At 43.4% G+C, this 25,702-nt stretch overlaps 1 protein-coding gene, 1 non-coding gene and 1 pseudogene across 4 annotated transcripts; all 3 read left to right on the top strand.

Annotated features, from left to right (window-relative positions):
• The first annotated feature begins 358 nt into the window (after window positions 1–358).
• Window positions 359–2,109, top strand: LOC136515676 (uncharacterized; annotated as a pseudogene).
• A 1,630-nt stretch (window positions 2,110–3,739) lies between these two features.
• On the top strand, window positions 3,740–12,482 carry LOC136518581 (putative E3 ubiquitin-protein ligase LIN-1). Of its 3 annotated transcripts, XM_066512252.1 has the most exons (18): window positions 3,740–4,642; window positions 5,671–5,731; window positions 5,839–6,081; window positions 6,420–6,502; window positions 6,635–6,716; window positions 6,804–7,816; window positions 7,894–8,035; window positions 8,302–8,547; window positions 8,646–8,943; window positions 9,123–9,244; window positions 9,540–9,659; window positions 10,294–10,425; window positions 10,503–10,625; window positions 10,715–10,825; window positions 10,953–11,099; window positions 11,178–11,303; window positions 11,785–11,901; window positions 11,993–12,482. In XM_066512252.1, exons 1-18 carry the CDS (start codon window positions 3,939–3,941, stop codon window positions 12,008–12,010), a joined length of 3,888 nt encoding a protein of 1,295 aa, XP_066368349.1. In that variant the 5' UTR covers window positions 3,740–3,938; the 3' UTR covers window positions 12,011–12,482. The 3 variants fall into 3 exon arrangements, with proteins under 3 accessions (XP_066368349.1, XP_066368346.1, XP_066368348.1); XM_066512249.1 differs by having other exon boundaries at window positions 6,635–7,816; window positions 11,993–12,480; XM_066512251.1 differs by having other exon boundaries at window positions 3,741–4,642; window positions 6,423–6,502; window positions 6,635–7,816; window positions 11,993–12,478.
• A 12,539-nt stretch (window positions 12,483–25,021) lies between these two features.
• Window positions 25,022–25,130, top strand: LOC136519191 (small nucleolar RNA R71). The gene has a single exon (XR_010774752.1). It is a non-coding gene; the product is annotated as a small nucleolar RNA R71 (small nucleolar RNA).
• The last annotated feature ends 572 nt before the right edge of the window (window positions 25,131–25,702 follow it).

The raw sequence follows: 25,702 nt of genomic DNA, 5'->3' as shown, positions 1-25,702 counted from the left end.
TGAGCCGCTTGAGCGCGTTCCGCTCGTGTTTGTGCACTGTTTGGCCCTGCGTGTCGCGTGCGGTGTGGCTGCATGGCGTGCGGTTTTGAATCTGCTGGGCGTGCTGCGCGCGCTGAGCCGCTTGAGCGCGTTTGTGCTCGCATTTCTGGGTGAGTCCGGCGCCATGTTTTCGTTGTTTTTTCACATGTAAACAATTTTTTGCGGTGGCGCCACGGATTCTAATTTTTGCGCCCGATAGCTCCGACGTTCCATGTTCCACCGTGCCTATTTTAACGGAGTCTTTCCCCCGGCCTGAGCTCTTTCCATTATCGTGCTTCATCTCCTCACTTTCCCTCTCTTCTCTTCACTACCGCATGCAATGGCTGATCCTAGAGTTGCTGCCTTTGATCTGAACGTTCGCTTAGAAGAAGATGACAACGACAATCTTGCCTTCGATCTCAACGAGCCAATATTGGAGTCCGACAACGACAATGGTAATCACCTCTCTTGTTTGAGTTTGTTGTTTCCCTCAAGTGCCATCTTTTCTGATTTTTTGTTTCATTTTTGGACAGGATTTGATTTGAACTTGCCATTAGATGAATATGGTGCGGTTGACTTTGATTACATACAAAACCTCGCTGGTAATTTTTTTCAGTTTGTTCTTTTCTTTATTTTTTATTTTTTATGTAATCCATGGCTAGCAAGAAGAATGTTCTTTTTTTAATAAAACAAGATGTTGAGGTTCCCGTTGAAGTACACCATAGAAGAAAGGACATGACAGAAGAAGTCACAAGACAAGTGTACCCAACATTGTTGGCTAGAAGCAAGAATGAGACACTAGGCAAGAAGGATACAAGCAGTGGCGGAGCCAGGATTTATAGTCAGGGGGGCCGGCCGTCAGGAATTATACTTAGGGGGGGCCGGCTCGATCTTTTTCATTGCGATAATTTTATTATCTAGTTGTGTTTTGTATGATTATATTATTTAGAAGATATTAATAGGTATATATGACAAGAATTTTATATAATCTCCCTCTTAATATAAATAAAAAATATTAAGTCATACTACTAATTTTTTGTTGTTGTCAAACATTGGGGGGGGGCATGGCCCCTGCCAGCCCCCCCTTGGCTCCGCTAGTGGATACAAGAATTGTTGCTGATCAATTTGGAGTGTACATTCGGTCAGTTCAGCGCTTATGGAAGCGAGGTAAACACCAACTTGCTCATAACATTCCTGTTGTGGTTGCAAGTAAAAAGAAGGGTAGATGTGGCTGCAAGGCAGTCCCTCTTGATTTGGAACAATTGCGTAACATTCCTCTCAAACAAAGAATGACCATAGAAGATGTGTCTAGTAAACTTGGTATGAGCAAAGCTAGGATACAAAGGTATTTGAAGAAAGGTTTGCTTAGACGTCACTCTAGTAGCATCAAACCATACCTCACAGATGCTAACAAGAAGACTAGGTTGAAGTGGTGTGTTGACATGATTGAGCAGGGTTTGCTTGGTGATCCAAGATTTAAGGATTTTTTTTGATTTTGTGTTCATTGATGAAAAATGGTTCTACCTCTCTCAAAAATCTGAAAAATATTACTTGCTACCCGGGGAAGGCGAACCACATCGCACTTGTAAAAACAAGAATTACATCCCTAGGCTAATGTTCTTGTGTGTTTGTGCTCGGCCAAGGTTTAGGAATGGAGAATGTGTTTTTGATGGGAAAATAGGTTGTTTTCCACTTGTCACTTATGAGCATGCTGTTAGAAGAAGTCACAATCGTCTTCATGGAGAACAAGTAATTAAGCCAATTACTTCAATCACAAGAGAGGTGATTAGAGATTTCATGGTAAACAATGTGCTGCCTGCCATTCGAGCCAAATGACCAAGAGAAGATGTGAACAAGACAATTTTCATACAACAAGATAATGCACCTTCCTATTTAAAAGTGGATGATCCTATTTTTTGTGAGGCTGCTAAGCAAGAAGGGTTTGACATTCGCCTCATTTGTCAACCACCCAATTCTCCGGATTTTAACATTTTAGACTTGGTGATTTTTTGAGCTATTCCAGCTATTCAATACAAGAAGGATGCAAAAACAATAAAAGATCTAGTTCCAACAGTCCAACAGGTAAATTGATCAATTATTAACTTGTTCCATTGTTTCTTGAACAACTAATATATTCATTGATTGAATTTTTGAACACATGTTTTGTAGGCATTCTTAGAGTACTCTCCATGGAAAGCAAACATGATTTTTGTAACACTTCAGAGTGCTTTGAGGGAAGCCATGAAAGTTAAAGGGTGCAACAAGTTCAAGATTCCTCACATGCAAAAAGAAAAACTAAAGAAAGAAGATCGGCTGCCATTGCAAATCTCTTGTGAATCTTCCTTGCTAGCCGAAGCAATTGCTAGCCTTCCTGCAGCAAATTAGAAGAAGAATATTAGAAGATGCAAGCATGTTAGTCTTTGCAGCATGCTAGCCGAAGCAATTGCTAGCCGAAAGCAAGAATATTACTAGCAAATTAGTTTTTGCATGCCTGTTAGGTCGATTGAATGAGACATGTACCTTACTGTTCTTTCTTTGCATCTTGCTTCATCTTTGCTTCTTCCAACTTCTTCATATTGTAGATCTCGTCCAACTTATTGATAACGTGCTCAGGAAGAAGTATTGTGTCACCATCCATTTGAAGCTTCTCCATATCAGGAATGTAGAGCTCACAATCAAAATTTTCTATGCCACCAAGTATCCATGCTGTGAGATCGTAGTCTCTGTGTACAATACCACAACGTGCACACCTGCTAGCTTCACGGCGAGCTTGGTAGCAGCCTTCGTCGTCGTTGTCGGCATGGAACGTGCCGCAGCGAGCACACAGAGACTCCGGCATCACCTCGACGGAGTCGGGCGCCATCTCGACCGAGTCCGGCGCCACGTCGACAGAGTACGGCACCATCTCGATGGAGTCCGGCACCACGTCGATGGAGTCCGACGCCATCTCGACCGAGTCCAACGCCATATCCGAGGCCAGCGTCATCTCCGAGTCTGGCGTCATCTCTGAGTCCAGTGCCTCCTCCATGGCGCGAGCGACCTCCATGGCGCCGGACTCCATGGCGCGAGGAAGGAAGGGAGTAGACCGGCGAGTGGCGAGGAAGACGTGTGGCGAGCGGCGAGGAAGGAAGGCGCGGCGCGAGGGCGACGAAGACGTGCGGCGAGGAAGGAAGGCACGCGGCGAAGAAGGAAGGCGTGCGACGCGAGGGCGACGAAGACGTGCGGTGGCAAGTGAAACGAAGAGGCGGCCACGTGATTAATGCGGATAGAAGCCGAAACGTAGGGGCAATCGCGTCCAAATCCTCCGTCCGAGCGAGCGACGACTTCATTTGAGAAAACGGGCCAAGAGCCCAGGACGTCATCCTTTACGAGTACAGAGGGAGTACCTATTAATTTCTAGAGATAGTACATATAGAAACCAGAGTCCCAATAGATAGTTTTCACAGAATAATTTTTTATCCAATCACATTTATTCTCTCTATTTTCAACCAATCATATCCCTTCGTGTATTGATTCTCGTGTAGAAATGGTTTCTAATTGAGACCTGATTTTATGATTTTTGCTCTCTCTCTTCAATAACTATATTATCACATCAGTAAAACGCTTAAATGACAGTGCAATTAATCTCATAGAATATATGATAATAGTTTGTGCGTGGGGAGTGTCCGAGGAGTGTGTGTAACGACCCCCACTTATCATTCAATGCTTTGTATACTTTATATTAATTTCTTCACAACGCTCACACACTCACGGGAAGGGGACGGACAGGGACCAGTTGCTCCGCATACCAAACCAAGATTGCCATGAACCACTGCAACGAGGCTTCACTCACGGCACCACATCCTGTTCCTGGCCGTGGTGACTGGTGACGACGAAAGAGCTTGCTGCTGAGCACCGGCATTGCGGCGACACAAACCGCAATGCCGCCGACGGCACCAGCGGCGGTGCCGCCGCGCACTTGCATGGACTCCCTCATCGCCTTCCTCCACCACCACCTGCGCGCGCTCCTCGCCGACCCCGCCGCGCTGCACGCCACGCGCCGCCGCTGCCTCGCTCTGCTCACGCCCCCTCTGCGCCACCGTCGTCGTAACAACCTCTCCGGGGGCGGCCAGAAGGAGGAGGAGGAGAACGACGACGACGAGGCCGTCCTCGCCGCGCTCCACGGCTCCATCGACGCGCTCCTCCCGCCATCCGTCGTCGACGGCGCGGCGGCGGCTGGCGCTGCCTGCCTCGCGGGCGTCGAGGAGGCGCTGCAGGCCCCCGCGCTGCTGCCGGAGCACGGCGAGACGGCGGGGCTGGACAACCGCCGCGTCGCCGCGTGCGCCTACTTCTACCTCGCGCTCGTGCGGTGCGCGCAGGGGGACGCGTGGCAGATGGCCATGGACCTCCTCCAGGCCGTCGCCGTGTGCCCCGCCGTGGTGGCCGGCACCGCCCGCGAGGACGGCGCCCACCGCGCCGGCGGGCTCGCGCCCCGCGCGCTCTGGGAGGGGCTGTTCGACGAGGGCGTGCTCGCCGGGGCCGGCGGCACCGGCGAAGACGACGCGGCGCGCCGCGCGGCCAGGCGTTACAAGGACTGGCTCATGTACTACAAGGTCGTGGCCGCCGACGGCGCGCAAAATGGCGGGTGAGTAACTCATCCAAGAAAACAGGGAACTCCTCTTTACCGCGGCAGTTATAACGGCAGTTGTACGCGTCTGTACGGTATACTTGTGAGTGACGCAGCATGGCACGCTGATGAGGCGACTGGAAATTGAAAAGGGATAACTTTTCACGACAGGCTGATAGGGTTATGATGTGCTGAAGTAGGGGCTGCTAAAGTTTTCTTTCTCTGTTGAGTTTCTTTTTTTTTCTTTTTTTGCTTGGCATGCCTTTTTCTCCATGCTCACATTCATCTTTTTTTATTAGGACCTTTTCTCCATTCTATTTTTTCCAACATGGCTTTTCATGCAAAGAAAAATAAAGGGTATTTTTTTTATACATATAAAGGTTATTGCTGTATTTTGCTGATAATAGAGAAAATATTGCAATAGCCGAAGAAAATCTTAAAGGTTGCAAATTCTCAATTTATGAGCAAAAGCTACACTAATTCCTTAATCCAAACTAAAACAAGAGGTGCCCTTTTTGTTGAATAATTAATTCTTATTTTCTGAAACAGAAAAAAAAAAATCTCTTTCCCAAAATTCATGTGAAGCAAAAGTCAGCACTTTCCAGAGAGTCCATTTAAGCAAAAGAGGGAAAGATCAGCGCTCTCTCTTTACCAAAAGGCAAAATGCCACACACCTTTTCGGCCAATGCTATCTTCACATCCCCTGGGCTAATATCCCTGAAGCAAAGCTGGGGGGCAAAGATTCTCCACTTCCGGCTTGAGACAAGCATGTACACTAAACCATCCTGGTCCACTGCAAGTGCATGCCTGCAGAATGATAGCACCATCTAGAGAGATCATCTTCTGTACTGCTACATTGTCTACAGCTATATATAGCTTAAATAGCCAATAGATGAAATCATGCTGTCAGTGTAGTTGCTACATTGTCAATATACCCTGTCTACGGTAGTGTTTGCTAGTTGCTGCTACTATCTGTAGGTATACAGAAAAGAAAGGCACAGTTGTCTCACTCTTAGAACTCTGAAGATATATACTTCCATGAGCAGGTGTCTTCAGGTAGGAAGATCTGGAAGCCCTGCCATTTCGAGATGGTTGAATTCTTCGGAGGTAAGTATCATATGCTGTATACATGTCTTCACACGTTGTCGTGTGTGCATACAAGAGTTGATATGACCTGCATTTGAGAACTGACAGTGAATCTGGCATTGTTGCAGGATAGAACGAACCATTCGGTTGATCGTGAAGGAATTAGCACGGTCTCTGCATCAAAATTTGGTGCTCATGATGGTTTCGCCGAGCTGAAGGGTTTTCTCAGCATTGCAGATCAAGATTTCCAGGAAGATACCAAAGGGAGCTCTGATAGCAGGTGCCTCCATGAGATGCTCCAGGAGTCCCAGTCCGATTCGCCCGTTTCCTTCTACTCACATCTTGATTCTAGTGAAGAAAGTGATAGCGAGGTAAAACAAACTCGACTCTAGCATTCAAAACTTCATTGAAAATTATACTGGTGAAGGGATAAATTGCCATTTTCAGTAGACGAACTTTGCTTCACTTTTTATTGTACCACATTTATCAGCAGTACAGTTTTACATCATTCATCCAGGTGAATTATCGCCACCAAAGTTGAAAATCTGAATGATTAGAGATACATGCCTACAGAGACCAAAGATTTGTGTTAATGGAGAACTAAAAACTGAATATGTTGTTTATAACTTTTACTGAAGTCGTTGCCTGGACTTTGTATATGTGGTGGGCTTTAACCCTTATATTTAAATGGCATTTAATCCATCTGAAGCAGGCAGCTCCATATGACAAAGGAAGGTCAGCAAAGATCATGCCCATAGATGCAGATTTCTTGGCAGCTAAACTACATGAAAGGTACTCCATTTGATGACATTGTCTGTGGCACTTTTTTCTTTTGCGAAAGTGCCTAGCACGACATTGTCTGTGATACTTTTTCTTGAGCTGCCTAACCTCAAATTTCTTTGTTTTGATACCATCTTTGCTTAGATCAAACCACAACAAGAATCTGACGTGGTGCACATCTCCTGAAAATGCAATGATATACGCTCCAGAATCTCCAATGTACCAGGTAGATGACCATGAGATGAAATCAAACTGCTTGCAATCAAACAGATCTCATGGCTCACTGAATAATCTATTAAATTCGGTCCTGGAGCTGAAGAATGCTGACTCATACTCCACATCCAACTATTCCGCCAAGGATGCCATGTTTCCGCAGTGCTCGCCAAGGTACGATCTCAGATGCTTCAGCACCTTCTCAACCAAATTCATCAAGAAAAGTTCCCTGTCCGATCTAGCCTCCAGAGGAAGCATGAGCAGGAAATTCAAGACTTCCACAACCAGTGATGATTGGAGTGATGTCAGCTCGCGCTGGGGAAAGGACAGTCAGGTAGATTTTCTTGAGAGGTTCGAGAAGGCAGTATCAAAACTATTGATTTCAGATGGACTAGAAAGCTGCCTAGATGCTGGCTCTGAAGTCACAACTATATGGCAATTACTGAACAACACTTCAGAGGCGAGACACAAGTCGTCAGTAAGGCAAGATATCATTGACCAGCTGCTTGACAGCATTTCCACATCAAAAAAGGACAAAGTGGTCAGGGCATCAGTCTATGTTCTGCTGCTCATGATATCTGAAGATAGAAATATGATGAGAGGCATCAAGAGGAAGGACTTCCATTTATCCAACTTAGCCATTGCATTGAAGAGAGATGTACATGAAGCAGCCATTCTGATATATCTGTTGGATCCTACACCTTTAGAGATAAAAAACTTGGATCTGTTGCCCTCGCTTCTACATGTTGCTTGTAACTCCGGCACCCAAAAATGGCCTGCAATGCTTCCACTGACACCGACATCAGCATCAATAGCTCTCATTGAGATCTTAGTGACAGCATTCGACTATGTAACAAATAATGTCCACTTGGCTTCCCTCAGCTCTCCTACTATTCTGTCTAAGCTTGTAGACGTTGCAAAGAACCACAACTTGGAGGAAGGTGTAGCCCTGGCAGCTATTCTCATCAGATGTGTACGTCTCAATGGTAACTGCAAGAAGTTCTTGTCACAGGCTACTCCAGTGGACCCATTCCTTCACCTTCTGAGACGAAAAGAGCACCGTGCCAAGTGTGCTGCACTTGAATACTTCCATGAGATTCTACAGATTCCCAGGTATGGTGCACATCCTGTAAAGAATTACTCCGTTATATACTAGTCTGAATAACTTATTGAATTGTGCAAATTTCCAGGTCCTCAGCAAACTCTCTGCTTGAAGAAATACGACGGCAAGGTGGCATTGCAATTATGCACACACTGATGGTCAGCCTCCATCAAACTGAACCTGAACATCGGGTTTTAGCAGCTAGCCTTCTCCTGCAATTGGATATGATGGTACATACACTGTTCGCTACCCAGATACCCCTAGTCTGAATAAGCATTTACTTTATAAACCACAAATAAATTTTGAAAACAGAAAAGCAAAAATATTTTTGTTTGACCCACATACCTATATGTTTTTCATGGTTTCACCAATACTTAAAAAACACAACATAAAGGCATTCATCATTGGTATTATTGTTAACTATTTAATATTATTATTAACATTGCAAGTAACCTCACAATATCTGAAGCAGCAGGTTTCATATTCCTTTTGGCAGGAGAGATCAGATGGAAGGAGTGTGTTCCAAGACGAAGCGATGGAAGTCTTGTTGGACTCTCTATCATCTCAAGAAAATAGTAGAGTACAGGCATTATCAGCATGTTTTCTTTCAAACCTTGGAGGGACTTATTCCTGGTCAGGAGATTCGTACACTGCAGCATGGCTCACAAAGAAAGCCGGTCTCACATCAACATCACAAAGAAATACAATCAGGAACATCGACTGGCTTGATTCTTGCCTGCAGGTTAAGTATGAAAACATTCTTTCATTTGGAAAGTGGTAGAGAAAAACATAACTTAATGGTAAGGAACATAATAATAACAATGGTGATACATGATGCAGGATACAGAAATAAGCACATGGAGCAATAAATCTGCACGAGCGATTATTAAAATAGGAGTACCGTTTATCAGCGCTTTAGCCAAAGGAATGCAAAGCAAGGTGAAGGGAACCTCACAGGATTGCCTCATATGCAGTGCATGGCTCGGAAGCGAGCTGGCTGCCCTTGGTGAAAATGCCATAAGATATTCTGCTTGTGAGATCTTGCTGCATGACATAGCAAGTCACCTTCATCCAGGAAATGAGCTTGACGAAAGGGTTCTAGCATGCATGTGTCTCTATAATTACACCTCGGGAAAAGGTAAATAGTACATCATCACTATCTTCTATCCAGTTACAATTAAATGGTTTTGGTATTTAGGACAATTCAATAGGTATTTTGCACATCTTAAAGACTTTTGGAACATAAACATCCAATCTAAAGCTGAAGGAAAGCTCCAAGCATTATACTTTATACAAGTTACCATTTTTTAACAACAGGAAAGCAAATGTTGATGAGCTTGTCAGAGGGTTCCCGAGAATCTCTTAGGAGGCTTTCATCATTCACATGGATGGCTGAGGAGTTACTTCAAGTTACAGATTATTTTCTTTCCAGCAAACCAGTGAGTATTGTTGGAATTGAGCTCCTTCACTTTCCTAGTTTGTTTCATACTACCCCTGTTCCAGAAAACAAGGCATGCCATCCTAAGTAACAGCAAGAACAGACCATCAAGTAGATCTTCTTATACTGGGAGCTAAGAGCCTAAGATTATATCTGATCTAATCAAAAGTTCTTTAAGATTGCTATTGTTAATTTCAGAAGCTATGCTGAGATCATTATAACAACATTTCTAGCTAGTCCTTTGTGAGAAATGTTTCTTAAACATAAGAAATAATTATCTGATGTTGTCAGTGCAGCGTGTATCATGTGTACATACACAAATTCTAGAAATTGGTCAACCAGGCAATGGCGCAGCAACTGCTATAGCATTCTTCAGAGGGAAGCTTTTTGCTGGTTATTCTAATGGCACCATCAGGGTAATGATACATTCCATATGTGTGAATTAAAATCATAACCATAGTTTCAAATTTCCCATACCTACAAAATTAGCTCAAAATCTCTTGAGTAAAAGAAGTTACTTAGAAGGGACCCTTTTTTAGAAGGTAAATCATATGGCGGCAAGGGGGGCTGGCGCCCTCGTTAGCTAAAGGACAAAAATACCATGTTAAAATGTTTCAAAAATCATGTATGTAGTACACCTAAAGTTAAGTGTAGCCGCAACAATTCAGATTTGAATTCATCTTTGATGCTGAGATTAAAAAACGCAGAAGTGTCACTGTCAGCACATGATGAATAGTGCCAGGTTGATTGCTTGTCTATTTTGTTTCTTGGCATCTATGATGAATTTCAAACTGAATTGTTGCGGCTATACTTAACTTTATGTGTACTACATACATGATTCTTGTGATGATTTTTGAAACATTACAACATGGTATTTTAGCTAAGGAGGGCGCCAGCCCCCTGGGCACCAAATCTGCACTCTTTTTAGAAAGACTTAAGGGACTAGGAAAATGGTAGAAACTTGTACTGATACAGCAAGTTCATTGCTTCAGTTCATGCAGTAATATTTACATAACTAAAGAATTCCTAATACTCAGGTGTTCTCTGCAGGCATGGGACATAAAAGGCCAGAGGGCAGTAATCATCAGGGAGGTAAAAGAGCACAAGAAGGCGGTGACTTGTTTTGCACTATCAGAAACTGGGGAGAACCTCCTGAGTGGATCAGCAGACAAATCTATTCGGGTAACCAATTCAACTGCAGTGCTAAAACCACAAAAGAAAATTAATTGCGGGATGTTAAATTAAAAGATCATTTGCAGGTATGGGAAATGGCACAGCACAAGCTAGAGTGTGTGGAGATGATTCAGACAAGAGAGGCTGTACGAAAGGTTGATATTTGTGGTGACAAAGTTCTTGTACTTACACAGAACAACGTTCTCAAGGTACTTATTGATTTACTATGCACTTGGTGATTGTCTCAACAAATGGAACACATAACAATAATGGTGTTTTTACTTTGATTCTGTCACAGTTCTCTTGTGCATCAAGAAGCAGCCAAACATTTTACAGGAGCAAGCATGTCAAATCTCTAGCTGTATATCAGGGAAAAGCTTACCTTGGATGCAAAGACTCAAGTATACAGGTTAGTTTTTTGGTTACAAAAGCACGTAATAGTATCTTGGATCACTATATCTAAAGAGAATGGCTTGTGTTACAATTCAGAAACGTGTACAACACATATATGTCTCTAATAAGAACGATTGTCACAGGAACTAGACGTGTCAGTTGAATCCAACATTGAGATAAGGGCACCTAGAAGAAGCTGGATGATTAGCAAGCAATCCATTAGCTCCATTGTTGTATACAGAGATTGGATGTACTGTGCCAGTGCTCAGGTCGAAGGATCAGCCTTAAAGGTAAAATGAAATGATCAAACTTGACCGCTTTAAGCTATGAGATGAAAAGAAATGTGAAATTTTTTGAACCATTTCCAGGATTGGAAGAAACGATGCAAACCTAATATGACAATGCCAATACCAAAGGGAACAAGTGTAGAGGCCATGGCAGTGGTGGAAGACTTCATCTACTTGAACTGCAGTAGAAGCCCTAGTATCATTCAGGTGACATGAATTGTTTTTCTTTTTTCCATGTCAGCTACACTAATTTATGGAAAAGAAAAAGGCATGATAATTCCACTGCTTGAGCACAATATACTACCAGAAGATCTGTATTTGATTACAAAATTCAGTCTGAACTCGCTGAAATTTGCTGGCCGGTCCATTGTGATCGCATGCCTGATACCTAATGGAACTAACATTTAGGTCTCACTGTCAAGAACCAGGAACCAAATACTCTTACGTTTCGAGAAGGCCATCTATAGTTTCTTTTTATTTAGTCAAAGTATAGAAGCTGTCCCTTTTTCTTTTTGAAACCAACCAAGTAGGAGAGCTGCCACCAGACTGGGTAATACAACGAAACAACAAGACCTCGAAGGGTCTAGCAACAACACCACTGAGGCAACCAAAATAGAAGCTGTCACTAGGATCATAAATGAAAATACAGGATTCACGAGTCCTGATTCTGCTTCTGAATTTATGATAGATATGGTTGAGGGAGAAGCAGCAGAAAGTAGGAAGGCTATCTGCAGAAAGCAAGATAACGAGCTTGTTCACTGCAAACGACATGATTTTCTGTGGTACAGAAACTGGGTTAATTAAGGTCAGTAACAACCAAATTAATCTTGAGAACTAAGATTTATGCTTCTCTGAGGATAACGTGAAACAAAAAATTCTTGCAAATGTACCTACAGGCATGGATACCGTTGTGAAGAGTAGAAGCAAAAAGGAGCAGGTGGAAGGCCCCATCTTGTAAATCAAAGGAAAGCTAGAGTGTACAGGAAACACGAAAAAGAGGAGCATACCATTGTACAAGCCCTCAGGACACAACACAGCAGCGCAGTTCGTGCATAAACTCCATGATCAGCAAGTTGTTCAAAATAATGAGTAGTAGGTTCATAATGTAAATACTAACTAGTGTGTGTGTGCGTGTTTGTTTTAGTTATGGGAAGAGGTGAGTTGTGAATGTCAATAAAGGGTAGAGTAAATTTCTTAGATCTACATATATACTTGTGCAATACTATATATCCTAGAATTGGAATTTTAAGAAAACACTATATACTACCTTGGGTGACAAAAAAGAGATGTCATTTTGGGCAATGACAAGCCTCCAAAGTTTTATTCTTTTGGCTACCATTAATTTATATTGGAATACGTAATCATGGAATAATTGTTGAAACAACACTTAGCATATGATTTCCATTCCTAATATTTAACTTTGTGTTGTGCTTGTTTGGACAATGTTAACGAAGTATACTATGTTGAAATGTGTGTAGTCTGTTAAAAGTGTTGTGGGACGATAGTTTTTCTGTTTTGAAACATTAGCAGCAGCTCTGCCATATAACAAAAGAAGGGGAGGAGGTCCAATTTTTGCAAGGTTTTACGCCTAGACTCATGAGGGGCATACGTATTGTAAGGTGAAAATTTGGGGGGTAATTAATTTCACGTGGCAGGGAGCCCACAGGCCAAGCAAGCGGGAGTGCAGGTACAGATGTAGTGCTAGAATGGAATCTCAAGACCAAGAGGAGGGTTTATTTTTTTTTTGGGGGGGGGGGGGGGGGGGGGGGATTAATTTCACGTGGCATGAAATGAGCATAAACAAACTGAAGACAAGAAGTTTTTTTTTTTTACAACAAAGACAAGAAGGTTGAAGGGACGGCACAAACCTGAGCTGAGGCCCCCAGCGCGCTGCCGCAACAACGGTCTTGCCCCCTCGGCGCATTTGGCCGAGCACCTTGCGGGCACGGTTGTTTCCCACCCGCACCCGGGCCATGCGGCCATGCGGGGGCTGCCTCGTCGGTACTATCTTGTCAATGCCCAATGCCTGCGCGCGCGTTCCTTTGAAACTGGGCCAGATTCTGGGAAAGAAACAATCAGACTCCATTCCTTGAGTCTGAACACGGACGGCAAAGAGGCTGTCAGACAGGACGGAGGACCGGCATGAGCTTGCTGTGATGGCCCGTGAGTGACCAAGCAAACGTGCGTGTAGGAGGGGGAGGAGGAGGAGGCGCACGCTGCAGCTGCAGCTGCACGCACGCATATGGTTGCCTGCCTGCCTGTCGTGCAATGCAACAACGTGTGTCATGCGCTGCCAATTGCTGCTGCCCTGCCGAGTCGGTTTCGTTGTTTCCTGTGTGTGACTTGACTGGTTGCGGTTGGTGAATGATGATAGGAGTACGCCTGGCAGATCTGCAGTGCAGGACCTGTCCACTTGTGACTTGTGTGCTTTCTTTCCTGATTGCTTTCAATTGCGTTAGGCATGGGCAATACCGAATACGGCACCGACGGCGATTACATATACAGTATGAGTAGTATTATTTCTCAAAAATCCATGCTCATCCTTCCTAGCGACGACCAGCGATCGACGATGTGCGCAAGACATCGATGTAGAGTAGTGTGTGTGCATACATGGTATGCTATATGCGGCATGTTCGATGGTTGGTTTCTATGCTGATAAGTTCGACTGTTGTAAGAAGAAAATACTATTGATGACTAATCAACGAGTGAACAGTGTGATGGTCAGCAAGCGAGGCCTTACCTTGCCATCGGCCTGTTCGCTGGTTAGTTTCTGGGCTGGTTTGGGCTGGCTGGTGCTGGTTTATTGTAAGAGGAAAACACTGTTGGCTGGCTGAAACCAACCAGCGAACAGGCCGCATGTCTCCGTCTACTTTAGTACAGCTGAAGCTGACAGCTCTTGTCCTGATTCCTGCCTGAATTTCCTCCGGCTTGGACGCTTGGTCAGTAGTCCGTGTGGTGTGCAGGGTGCCAGCGGGACGACCCAACCCGTGTTAATTAATGTATATATAGAGTCAAAGACTGTACCATCATCAACCGAACAGTAGGAGCACGACTCACCAAACTGACGGTGACGACGACGACGATGACACTGTGCCTGCTGCTGCTGAAACTGAAATTCTTGCGTGGTGGCCAGGCCTGGTTTGGCAGATTTAGGCGCATGCATGTCCTGCCTGCAACTGCAGTGTCGCTCCACGTACTTGGATCAATATCAATATTCCCCCGTACATGTCATGTGCAGGTATATGCTTACTCCTAGTTGTTGCTTACAGTACAGCATGACTGCCTGTTTGCCGGTGGAAGATGATGTATCAGCTGTCGGTGCTACCGATCGAGCTGCGTCAAAGTGCCAACCCCCTGCTAATACATAAGTAATTCCCACATATAGTACATAATTACATATTCTCAAGTTTGTACCGATAATGTTGCTGTAGTTGAGCAGTAGTACTCCTGCTAGAATGTCAACACCAAAATACTGCTACAGGCAGAGTGCATTCGTTATTTTTGCTACGTACTCCCTTGATATATATTATAAGATTTGTGTAAGTCAAATTAGTGAATAATAATATTAACATTTAGGTCTCCGGCTAGGTGTACTACGAAAAAGTATATTTTATAATTAATTTAATGATAACTTTTTTGCATCATGAATATTTACAATTATATTTTTTTATATAACTTTGATCAAACTTCGAATCGTTTTACTACTTAAAAAGTAAGAATTGTATTTATTTCATGGATGGAGGGAGTACCTATTTTTTAAAAATTGGGGCAATAAGTAATTATTTTGTCAATAGTTATTAAAAAATTCAGACCACAGTGATCGATATTCTAGTTTCCAATAGTGCATATTAAGAAATATATATTATGAATATGAAATTTCATGATGAACTTGCTAATTACCATCATGTTACCAATAAAAACTTGATTACTAAAAGAACTTATTACCAACATATATCCTGAAATGAGCTAGACAGATGAACAATGGATCCCTAAGAAACAAAAAGATATATATACTATATATAGCTTGGTTTTGATGCCACATATGTAGAATTACGTTTTGGACTACACGTTAACGTGGTTTAGTGAAAGTGTTAATAAAGGCAGCAGCCATGAGCGGCCCACGTGGTACGGTGAAATGAGATGCCCACGTCGGTCTTGTTGCCGTTGCCTGCTTTCTCTTCTTTATTAGTTTTCTGGTGCAAGTAGTGCCTCCTCTTCCTGTGGTCGTAAGACTGTCTCCAATATATAACTCATATGAACATCCAAACTTAAAATGAGTAGCAGGAGATCTAAAATCAGTCTCCAACAGAATATCTATATGTAAGACTCATTTTGGATTGCCTGAGAGGCATAACCCAAATATAAGTATCTTCTCTTCTGAAAACCCATTTGCAGAAATGATTTTTTTTGTTCTGTTGTTAGAAAAGATGTCGAATGAGTATCGAACTTTTTAGCTGTAGCGCTACCCAAATGTTAAATGAGTCTTGTATTTTAGGTGTTGCCGTTGGAGATAGTGTAAAAGCTGTAAAGACGGGACTGGAGAGCGACTTGGCATCTGTTCCCCCACAATTCACGCACAAATTCAATTAAAGCTTCACATGTATGGTGATAAAAAAAAGCTTCACATGTATGAATATGCATGCATCGTACCCAAAAAAAAAAGGTTCGTGTGTATAGGAGTATATGCAACAAATAAAAGAATATATATAGCTAGTCAGTCTCTTGTCGTCTTTCTTCTTTGGCTGGCTTTTGTTGCTCTATTAGCTGGATGAGCTGAAATTAAAGCGCTCTATAGCTAGCTATTTCATTCTTCTACCCAACTTATTTATTTTATATTGACTACGTATTGTGTGGGTTGGGTGCATGATGCTTGATCCGATCGAGACTTCCTTACCAAATTACTGTATTATTAACTCTTTTCCGCAATCACTGGCTGCTAAGTCCACCAAGTGTGCGGCGTGATTGGTTCGCACGGAAGCCTTATTAGTCACTCACACTAATTTGCCCTGTTCAATCATCACCCAACATAGCTTGCCTGCGAGCAGGCCCAGATTGCTACTAATTATTATGTTATGCTCCGTCTTTTTGACAACTCCTATTTAATTTGGAGAAATGTATATTACTAGTATTTCTTTTTCCCCAACTATGCTAGGGAATTGGTTAGAGGGAACGCACTGGTTGGGTCCTGCTTCTTGCACCACTGTTAAGTTTATTCGGTATTGGCTACGACAATTATTGTGTGCTGTCATCCCGTGTCCATACAACTTTTGAAACATCGTGGCATATATACTGCGCGTGTTAGAAAGCAATTTTCAGATAAGCCGTACAAATAAAGTAAAAAAAACATAGTCAAAATAAGTGCATGCTATAGTTTGGCAGCTCTATTGCCAGATTTTTTGAAGCGGATTTTGTGAATCTCTCCCAGACGCGTAAAATGCAATTGAATTCTGGTGCAGAGCTGATGAGAATCACTTATCCATTTACACGACAATCTAGCTAAAGGCGGAGCTTTGGTTAAGGCTAAAATGGGTTAGGCCACCCTTGCCAATGCAATTTTGCACTAGTTAAACAGTAAAATTAGTATATGTTCATTATTGTTTGTTTTACAATTCTATGAAGTGACCCTCCCCTCTATTTTTAAGGTCAAGCTTCGCCCATGTAGCTAAGAGCTAAAAAAAAACCTGCTCTCCACTGCTCCTCGATCACTCCTTCCTGTTCAATTAGTACTAGAATCACTTTAGAATCGATTCTCACCTACTCTCCATCAAAATCACTCAATCGGAGAATCAAGAAGTACAGCTCAAGAATTAAGAAGAGAAGCTCCGGCAAACTAGCCCTAAGCTAGCTTGATTCAACTTCTTCTTTTTTTTGTACAAATGGGATCTGTGAGAATACATACCACCGGAATAAGCTATAGAAAAGCATGTCATTTTACTATTGGTTTTAGCTTATTTTAGCCACAAACGGCTTATAAGCTATACACCAAACGATGCAAGCATACGTATAGTGTGTGGTTATTTGACATTGACACGCCTGGTGACCGAAGCATGGGCTTTGCGCTGGTGATAGATAGTGCTGAAAAGAGAGCGAACTAGCTTAGGTCTTGTTTGGATGTAATTGGATTTACATCGATCTACATGTGTTAAGATAGATTGGAGTGAAACTTCAACTAAACTCCACTCTAATCTATCTCAACACATGTGGGTTAAGGCGAATCCGACAACATCTAAACTAGGCCTATGTGAGTGAATGGACTGTAGCTAGGTAGCAAACCACGTACTACTACGCAAAAGAGTAGAGTAGGATGGGTTTTATTTGGACTGCAAGGGAACTGTTCGCTGGCCAGCCAGACCACAGCGTTGTTATGCAGAGACAGCACGGGGCACGGCGGTCGGTCATCAGCATTGCTTTAATTTTGCTTGCCCCAAAGACGAGTGGCCACTGGGAACGCAGCTAGCTATTTGTGATTCAAGGGCATCTTATCAAATAGTAATCCATCACTTGATTCCCTTCTAGAAAAAATAACAATCCAACAGAGTAGGTATAATAATGGACTTATAGCCAAGTTAACGCTGATATGAAGGATAGAAGAGAGGAGAGATGAGAGCTTGGCTTCCATAAAAGCACCAAGGCACGAAAACATATGCATTAGTGGGCCTAGGTAGTAAATGTTGTGAGAAGAAATAGGAGAGAGAGACTTTTTTAAGATAAATAGGAGACGCTCATTGTTTAACTTGGCTCTTGTAACTTGATTTAGAGCCAAACAATTTGGCTCTATTATTGATGTTGCTCTCACTACTTGTAATAACTTTGCCGCTCACAAAAAGGAGGATTAGCTAGTACTAGTAGGTTCTTTTTATTAATGTAATATAAGTAACAACTTAAATAACCCATTAAAACAAGGGCCCGAAAAATCAGGCGTGTTTGTTTGCCTGAATGAGGGCTAGATGCATATCCATGGGGTGGTGTCAGCCTTGTTTGTTTGCCTAGATACGTTTTGAGCTTGGCCAGCACGTTGCTTAAAGCAGATGGGAGCCCGGCTCCAGAGAAACGAAAGGGGTGGTTGTTTCTACCCATCTCCCACCTGAACGGCGTACCCGTGCTCGACATGGTGGGTGGATGCAGCCTGCGCGTGCATGGTGGATGCCAACCAAGTGCTTGATGCAATGCTTACGAGACTAGTGCATGGGTATGTTCACCACATGTTAGTCCAAGGTGATCATATACCACAGCGCGCAGGCAAACAAACACAATCCCGCCCTAGCCTAGGTCTACTGAAAAAAATAAACCACACAAGCAGGTGTCGCTAGCGACGGAGGCAGCGGTGGGGCTAACCCCTCTACCGATCCTGGGCACGTGGAGCCCCCTAAGCTTTCACTTGAAATTTTATGCATATATGTATTAGGTAGGAGGAAGAAGATAAAAAAAGTCTCTATTCTTTTGTTCAGTCTCTCTTAAATTTTTTTCTGGCTTTGTCACTGGGTGTTGCACCTGTTAAGCCTGTACCGTGCTACTCTGGCTCTCCTGAGCTGGCCAGGCTAAGAACAAACGTCCAGGCTCAGACGCCGCCGACTCGTCTGGTCAAGACATCCAAGGTACTTGACTGCAAACTCCAGAGTAACTCCACAATTGAAGACACACACACCAGAAGCCTGTTCGTTTGTTGTTTTAGCCAGGGCTTATCAGTTAGCTAACAGTATTTTTCTCTCACAACAAATCAGCACCAGTCGAATTTATCAGTCCAGAAACCAACCAACGAATACGCCACAAATAACGGAATAACGGAACAAGGGAGACCAAGGCAAAGGGTGAGATTGACCGGGCGGCAGGCGGATGATCTCAAAACGCGGTTGCCCACCTGCCCCGGCCTGTACTCCTACGTGAGTAAGGATGGCAACGGGGACCCGATACCCGATACCCGACGGGTATTTGATCCATTAGGGGACGGGGATGGGATCATATCTTTACCCGCGGGGATCTAAATAGGCAAGAATCCATACCCGACGGGTATAGCGGGTACGGGAACGTTCTCTGTTTACCCGTCCCCGTTACCCGTTGGGGAACCCGACTATTTGAGCTGTCATGCGAGTATTAGGCCCAAAGAAGCTCAACATAGATATTTTGGTCCAAATCTGAACAATCATATATATAATTTGTGTGTTCTAGGAACCCTCGTTCAATTTTTCCTCACTATCTCCGCCAGCAGCACAAGCATGCCTGTCTCACGAGCGCTCGTGCCCCTCGCTTCCTCAGTTCGGTCTCTCTGCCACCTTTGCTCGTCCTCCTCGCAACCTCGCTCCTTCTCCTCGGCATCTCCGAGACTCCAACACTTATACCCGGGTGAAGAAAAAACGTCTCCGATTGCAAAGCTGCGACCCCAAGTGTCCTTGTTTATCGGGTATGCAGTACCCGTCGGGTATCTGTTACCCGACCGATACCCGACGGGTACGGGGATGGGCAAGAATCTATACCCGAGACAGTTAATGGGGATGGGGACGGGATGAATTCTCCGTAGCGGGGAAGAGAACGTTCCGACGATACCCAACGGGTATATACCCGTTGCCATCCTTATACGTGAGCATGGTAGTATTGATTTGGTACTACTACAAGAGATGGACGGGAGACAAAAGACCAGTCACTAGCGTACAAGACCAATGGACTCGTCGTCGTCGTCGTCAGCAGCAGCAGCAGGCCAGCAGCTTCCGCGAAGGGCGTGCAGACGTGCAGTGCAGGAAGGAGGCAGTGCGGTGTCTGAGCCTGGACGTTTTCAGCGAGGGAGTCCAACGTTGCAGGAAAGAAACCCCCCTTGACCTTTTCAAACGCCAATAATGGAAGCGGGACAATCAAGCCGCGGAATAAGTCCACGTGCGCACGTGCCGCGACACGTGGGCCGGGCCCGCATTGCGGCGCCTCCCCCGGTCCCGGCTACTACAGCAGCACAGGCAGTAGTACTATTTGTTATTCATATAATTACTTATTAAAAATACTAAGGACTTATGCTTCCTGTCTAGTACTATTCAGTTATGTATTGTCTATTCGATTATTGAAAATACTGTACAGTACAGTACCTATTTCATTATTTGAGAGGCTCCTTCTATTCATTCACATGCGGTTAGTTTTTTTTAACAAACGTTCGTTCAGACAATTCTACAACAAGCTAGAAGGGAATTACCAAATAAAATCATGAAAAGAAACTAAAGAGTGCTAGGCACATTAGTGAGCTGCATGGTTGGCTGATCGTGTTGTGTACACGCGGTTAGTTATTAGGCCTTTCTTTTGCACGGTTTTTTGAGACTCTAGCTCTACATATCTTCTTTGTAAAACTGTAGAGGAGAGAAACTATTTTTTTTTATTAAAAGGGTAAAATCATCTAAACATGGCTTCTCCAGTTTCTCTAGCCTCTTAGGTGAATCCATTTGCAAGGAAGCTCTAGCAAACCGGTCCTTGTTGTCACTTTGGCAATCTGACAGCTACTCTTGCGAACTACAAGTAGTGGCATCAAAAAATTGGACAACCGTCCATTTAAAAAAAAAAGATAAGTATTAAGGATTTATGCTTTTGGTGGATTCAATTATGTATTGTTTAGAGCATAAATAATGTACAACACAATACCTATATGTTCATTCTTTTCACACGCTATGCGCCTATGCACCTCCCCCAGTTCCTAAAAAATACATTTGATAAATCAATGACTATTCGAAATACAAAAAAGTAGAGAGGTTATTTTTGCACACGTCTCTAATAATCTCCAATAATTTACTTCAAATAAAATAGAAAAAATTGTATCGGCTCTGGCAATGTAGACTAGCAGATCACGTATAGGAAATTATGTGGTTAGCACACAGGACACATATGTAAACTGGTTTAGGTACAGGGTACCTTACGTCCAGTGGAGAGCAGACCTCTTTATCTCGTATGCTCCATGTGTTATAGGGGTGCTAATGACTAATTGCATAGGGTTGCTATGATCAATGATCAGGTGCCGAATGGGGGCTCCCTACATCGTCTTATATAGCTTGGGAGGTAGGGTTATAGATTGGATCCATTCAATTGATGTGCAAGTTCCCTATTCGGTTACAAGGAAATCTATCGCACAAAATCGGTTATCTATAGTATATCTTGATCTCCAAGTTGAAAGGTCCTAGCTATAGGGGGTGAATAGCCTATAAAAATTTATCTACAAATTCACTAGAGCAAATGGTTAGTACACCAAATGACGTAATGTAATTTTGCTCTAGCTCTACAAGGGTTGCAAGCCACCTATCCAATCAATTCTATTTGATTAAAATCTTTAGGCACACAATGTCTAAGTCTCTACTCCACTAAGCTAGTGAGCTAGCTAACAACTAATTACTACTAACAAGAACTAGCTAGGAAACTAATTTTTACACTACTAGAAATATCCACTTCTATGACGAAAATGTTAAAGACGAATCCAAAACCGTCGTAGAAGAGCGCTTTTGATGACGAATATTTCTTTTTCGTCATAGATCGGTGGTGATGATCCCGCAACCCTCCCTTTCTATGACGAAATCAGGCATCGTCACAAAAAAACATCACAGAAGAGCGCAAGGTTTCGTCACAGATCACTCGCGCGACTCATCTGTGACGATCTCCTTTAAAACTGTGACGAACATGGCTTCGTCATTGAACTAATTACACATCTGTGACGAACAATATTCGATCTGTAATGAATGGGTTCGTCATAGATCTCCACATGGTACTTTCTCCATCCGACGTGTACCTGTGGAACATGTAGTTACTCATCCGTGACACTTGCAATTCATCATAAAAGTCTCCGCTCGATCATATCTCCATGCGACGTGTACCTATGGGACCCTTCTCCATCCGACGTGTACCTGTGGGACCTATAGTTACTCATTCGTGACGCTTGCAATTCATCATAAAAGTCTCCGCTCGGTGCTTTCTCCGTCCGACATGTACCTACGGGACCCTTCAACATCTAACCTGTGGGATCCGACGGCTTACGTGTCACGTGTACCTGTGAGATGGTTCTCCATCTCCATCTGACCTGTGGGATCCGATGGCTTGCGTGTCACTTCACGCTTGCAATTCATCATAAAAGTCTCCACTCGGTCCTTCTGCATCTAACTTGTGGGACCCGACGGCTTATGTGTCACGTGTAACCTTTCTCCATCTCCATCCGACCTATGGACCCGACGGTTTGCGTGTCACTTGTACCATGTGTGCTGTCAGGGTTTAATTTCTCAAAAAAGGTCTGATACCTAGGAGTCAAACATAGGATCTATACCAAGGATTGGAGCGGTCTTTACCATTGCGCTAGACGCCTGGCTGTGCTGACATCTCTTTGGAGTCGCTATTGTATCCTTTTGGCTGTATTATAGGTTGACCTAAATTGGATATATCCCCTGCAAGTGAAAACAAATCTATGCCCGCTAGACTTGCGGTGGCGAAGGCGAAGGCGGAGGATCCCTGGTCTGCTGTGGTGGCTCAGCCATCCTTTTGGTGGCATGGCGGGGCTCTCTCGGTGGAGCGTGGAGGCATTGGTGTCCGCATGATCAGGTGTGTGCCACAGGAGAGGCGGATTGCAGCCGCGCCATGCCAGTTCATAGAACAAAGGTATGAGTACCTTCTTCCGTGATTATAGGACTCCATTTTCTGTACACGGTAAAGTAAAGAACACATAAAGAAATGCTATTCTGTATGAATTTCAATTGAAATCAATGCTTTTGTCACACAAAAATATAAAACCAGACTATCCCATAGTATGATATGAACAAATACACAGATTAGTGCTCTCGAACACTGTATGTTTTGTTCTAATGCTAGTTTTGCCATTGTCCACCCAATGGTCGAAACTCTAATGGACTTTGCATAATTTTGCTGCAACAGATGGATAGATCTTGGATTCCTAATGGGAGACCACTCTCGCCGATGTTCATCATAGGAGTTGAAGAGTTCATGGATATGGTTAAACAAAAATACCCAGAGCAAAACATCCCTTGCCCGTGTACACATTGTCTTAACCAGGTGGTTAAAACTTGGCAGGTGGTGAAGGACAACTTACTTATAAATAGAATGTCACCCACATACACCACATTGATTCATCATGGGGAAGAGGGAGGGGGTACTAACATTATAGAGACATCAAATGTGCATAGATATCATCATGATGATTGGATTGTGGAGGAGGAGCAGGAGGACCACGACAATAACATATTACTATATTTTGATGATTTAGTTCGAAACCTGTTGACATCTAAAGAGCGGGTTAAAAGAGTTCCAAAGTTTGAAAGAGTGTTGGATGAGTTGAAGCACTCAGTTTCTTCTAGTTCTACCTTCTCAAGATTCTCCTTCCTTGTTAGGTTGCTCTATATCAAGTCCCACTATCAAGTTAGCAACAACTATTTTGATGCACTATTGGCGTTGCTATCAGATGCATTCCCTAGTAGCAACGTACCAAAATCATGTGAGGAGGCCCACAAATATATTCAAGAATTGGGACAAGATTATAAAAGTATCCATGTGTGCAAGAACAACTGTGTGTTGTTTTGGGGTGATCATGAGGAATTGCAAGCATGCCCAAAATGCAAAGAGTCTAGATGGGAGGATGCAGATGGTAGCAGGCAGGTTCCTCATAAGGTTTTGAGTCATTTTCCTCTAATACCAAGGTTGTAGAGGATCTTTGCTGCTCGAGGAACAGCAGCAGACATCGAATGGCATGAAACTAAGCGAGAGAAGAATACCAGTGAAATGAGCCATCCAGTAGACGGTGACGCATGGTAGGACTTTGATAGAAAGCACAAAAGTTTTGCAGATGATCCAAGGAACTAGAGGCTTGCCATTGCTATAGATGGTTTCAATCCATTTGGCAACTTTAGCTCGACATATAGTATGTGGCCTATTCTTGTAACGCCTCTAAACCTACCACCATGGGAATGTGTGAACCCATCGAATTGCTTTATGTCTCTACTGATCTTGGGCCCAACCTCTCTAGGAAAGGATTTTGATATATTCTTGGAGCCTCTTATAGATGAACTGAAAGAACTATGGAAGGGTGTCAGCACTTTTTATGTACTACATCATGATGATAAGAAAGGCTTCAGTCTGCGTGTTGCCGTGCTTTGGTGCATACATGATTTTCCAGCATTGAGCACCTTGTCAGGCCAAACTACAAATGGTTATTATGCATGTATTTATTGTGACAAAAATCCATTGTTAAGGAGCCTAAGAAAGAAGCTAGGCTACCTTGGACACCGTCGTTACCTTCCTAGGAGGAAGAGCTTGGATTTTAATGGAAAAACTGAGGACCGAGATGCGCCGAAAAAGTTCACCTTATAGGAGGTCCTTGAGGAACTCGAGAAGGTGAAAGATCTCTGCCTAGGTAAGCACGGTGGAAAAAGGAGACGAAAGCATGGAGAATAGCCAGTGATTTATAAACGAAAGCATAACTATTATTACCTTGATTATTCAAATGAGAAGAAGAAGAATAATTGTTACCTCCCTGGTTGTTGGAGCACTGATTCCAGCCTTGATGTTGTGGACAGACCCCGTTGTCAGTGTTGACAAAGTTGAGGTCCTCTTGGGTTTTAGGGTAGGAGTTGCCCGAATGTCCAACATCTCCACAAACTTCACAAGTCATGTGGGAATCCATGGCTTTGAGTGTCTCTTGGGCACTCACCTTCTCATAATGTTCCACTTGCTTCGCGAGTAGATCGATCTTAGCTGCAAGCATATTAATTTCTTTAATTGAATGCATATCTCATTTATGAAGTTGGAGTCGATCGTCGCTCCATCCTTGGTTGGAGACCATCTTCTCGATCAGTGTCTTTGCATCTGTAACACTTAGCGAAAATAAATCACCACCACCAGCAGCATCTAAATGGCTCCTATCTAACGGCACTAATCCATGGTAGAAGTTCTGGATCAAAAGCTAGTCTTCCATGCCATAGTGTGGGCATGCAGAGACGTACTCTTGCATTCATTCCCGAGCTTCAAGAATTGATTCATCTGCTAGTTGTTGAAAACTAGAGATTTTATTACACAGAGCATTAGTCTTTCCCATGGGGAAAAACTTAACTAGGAAAGCGTTGGAACACTTGTCCCCGGTATCTATAGCATTGCGGTTAGAGTAAAACCATTGCTTAGCCTTTCCTAACAAAGAGAAGGGGAAAAGGTGAAGACGTATAGCCTCTTGGCTCACTCCCTTAATGGTGAATGTGCTACAAATCTCCAAGAAATGTTGAGGGTGAGCATTTGCATCCTCGAGGGCTTTCCCACAGAACGGACTAGCTTGAACCATCATAATTAACACTGGATTAAGCTCAAAGTCAGCACCCCATTGATAACATTGGGTCCGGTTGCTACATTAGCAGCCAAGGGTGCAGAAAAATCACGAATGGACTTATCGCCCATGATCGTATAGGGTAGTGATAGGATATGAGGAAAAAAGGATAAACTACTTAGGATAACTAAAAACCTAGCTAGCGAATCTAGCAATATAAATCCGAGGCCAGTTGCCTTCCCCAGCAACGGTGCAAGAAATGCTTGTTGATATTTCTTAATGACTATTGGAGGATTCCACAAGCACACAGAACTATCGTGAAGCACTTCGCTTGGTGAGT

The sequence above is a fragment of the Miscanthus floridulus genome, chromosome 17 (genome assembly GCF_019320115.1).
Source record: "Miscanthus floridulus cultivar M001 chromosome 17, ASM1932011v1, whole genome shotgun sequence".
NCBI lineage: Eukaryota > Viridiplantae > Streptophyta > Magnoliopsida > Poales > Poaceae > Miscanthus > Miscanthus floridulus.
This window is presented reverse-complemented; position numbering and strand designations above follow the sequence as displayed.

Coding starts and splice junctions, on each gene's coding strand:
- LOC136518581 (XM_066512249.1), top strand. CDS start 3,939: ATGCCGCCGACGGCACCAGCGGCGGTGCCGCCGCGCACTTGCATGGAC. Junction 7,817..7,893: donor GAGATTCTACAGATTCCCAG/GTATGGTGCACA, acceptor GCAAATTTCCAG/GTCCTCAGCAAACTCTCTGC. Junction 9,245..9,539: donor ATTTTCTTTCCAGCAAACCA/GTGAGTATTGTT, acceptor TTGTCAGTGCAG/CGTGTATCATGTGTACATAC.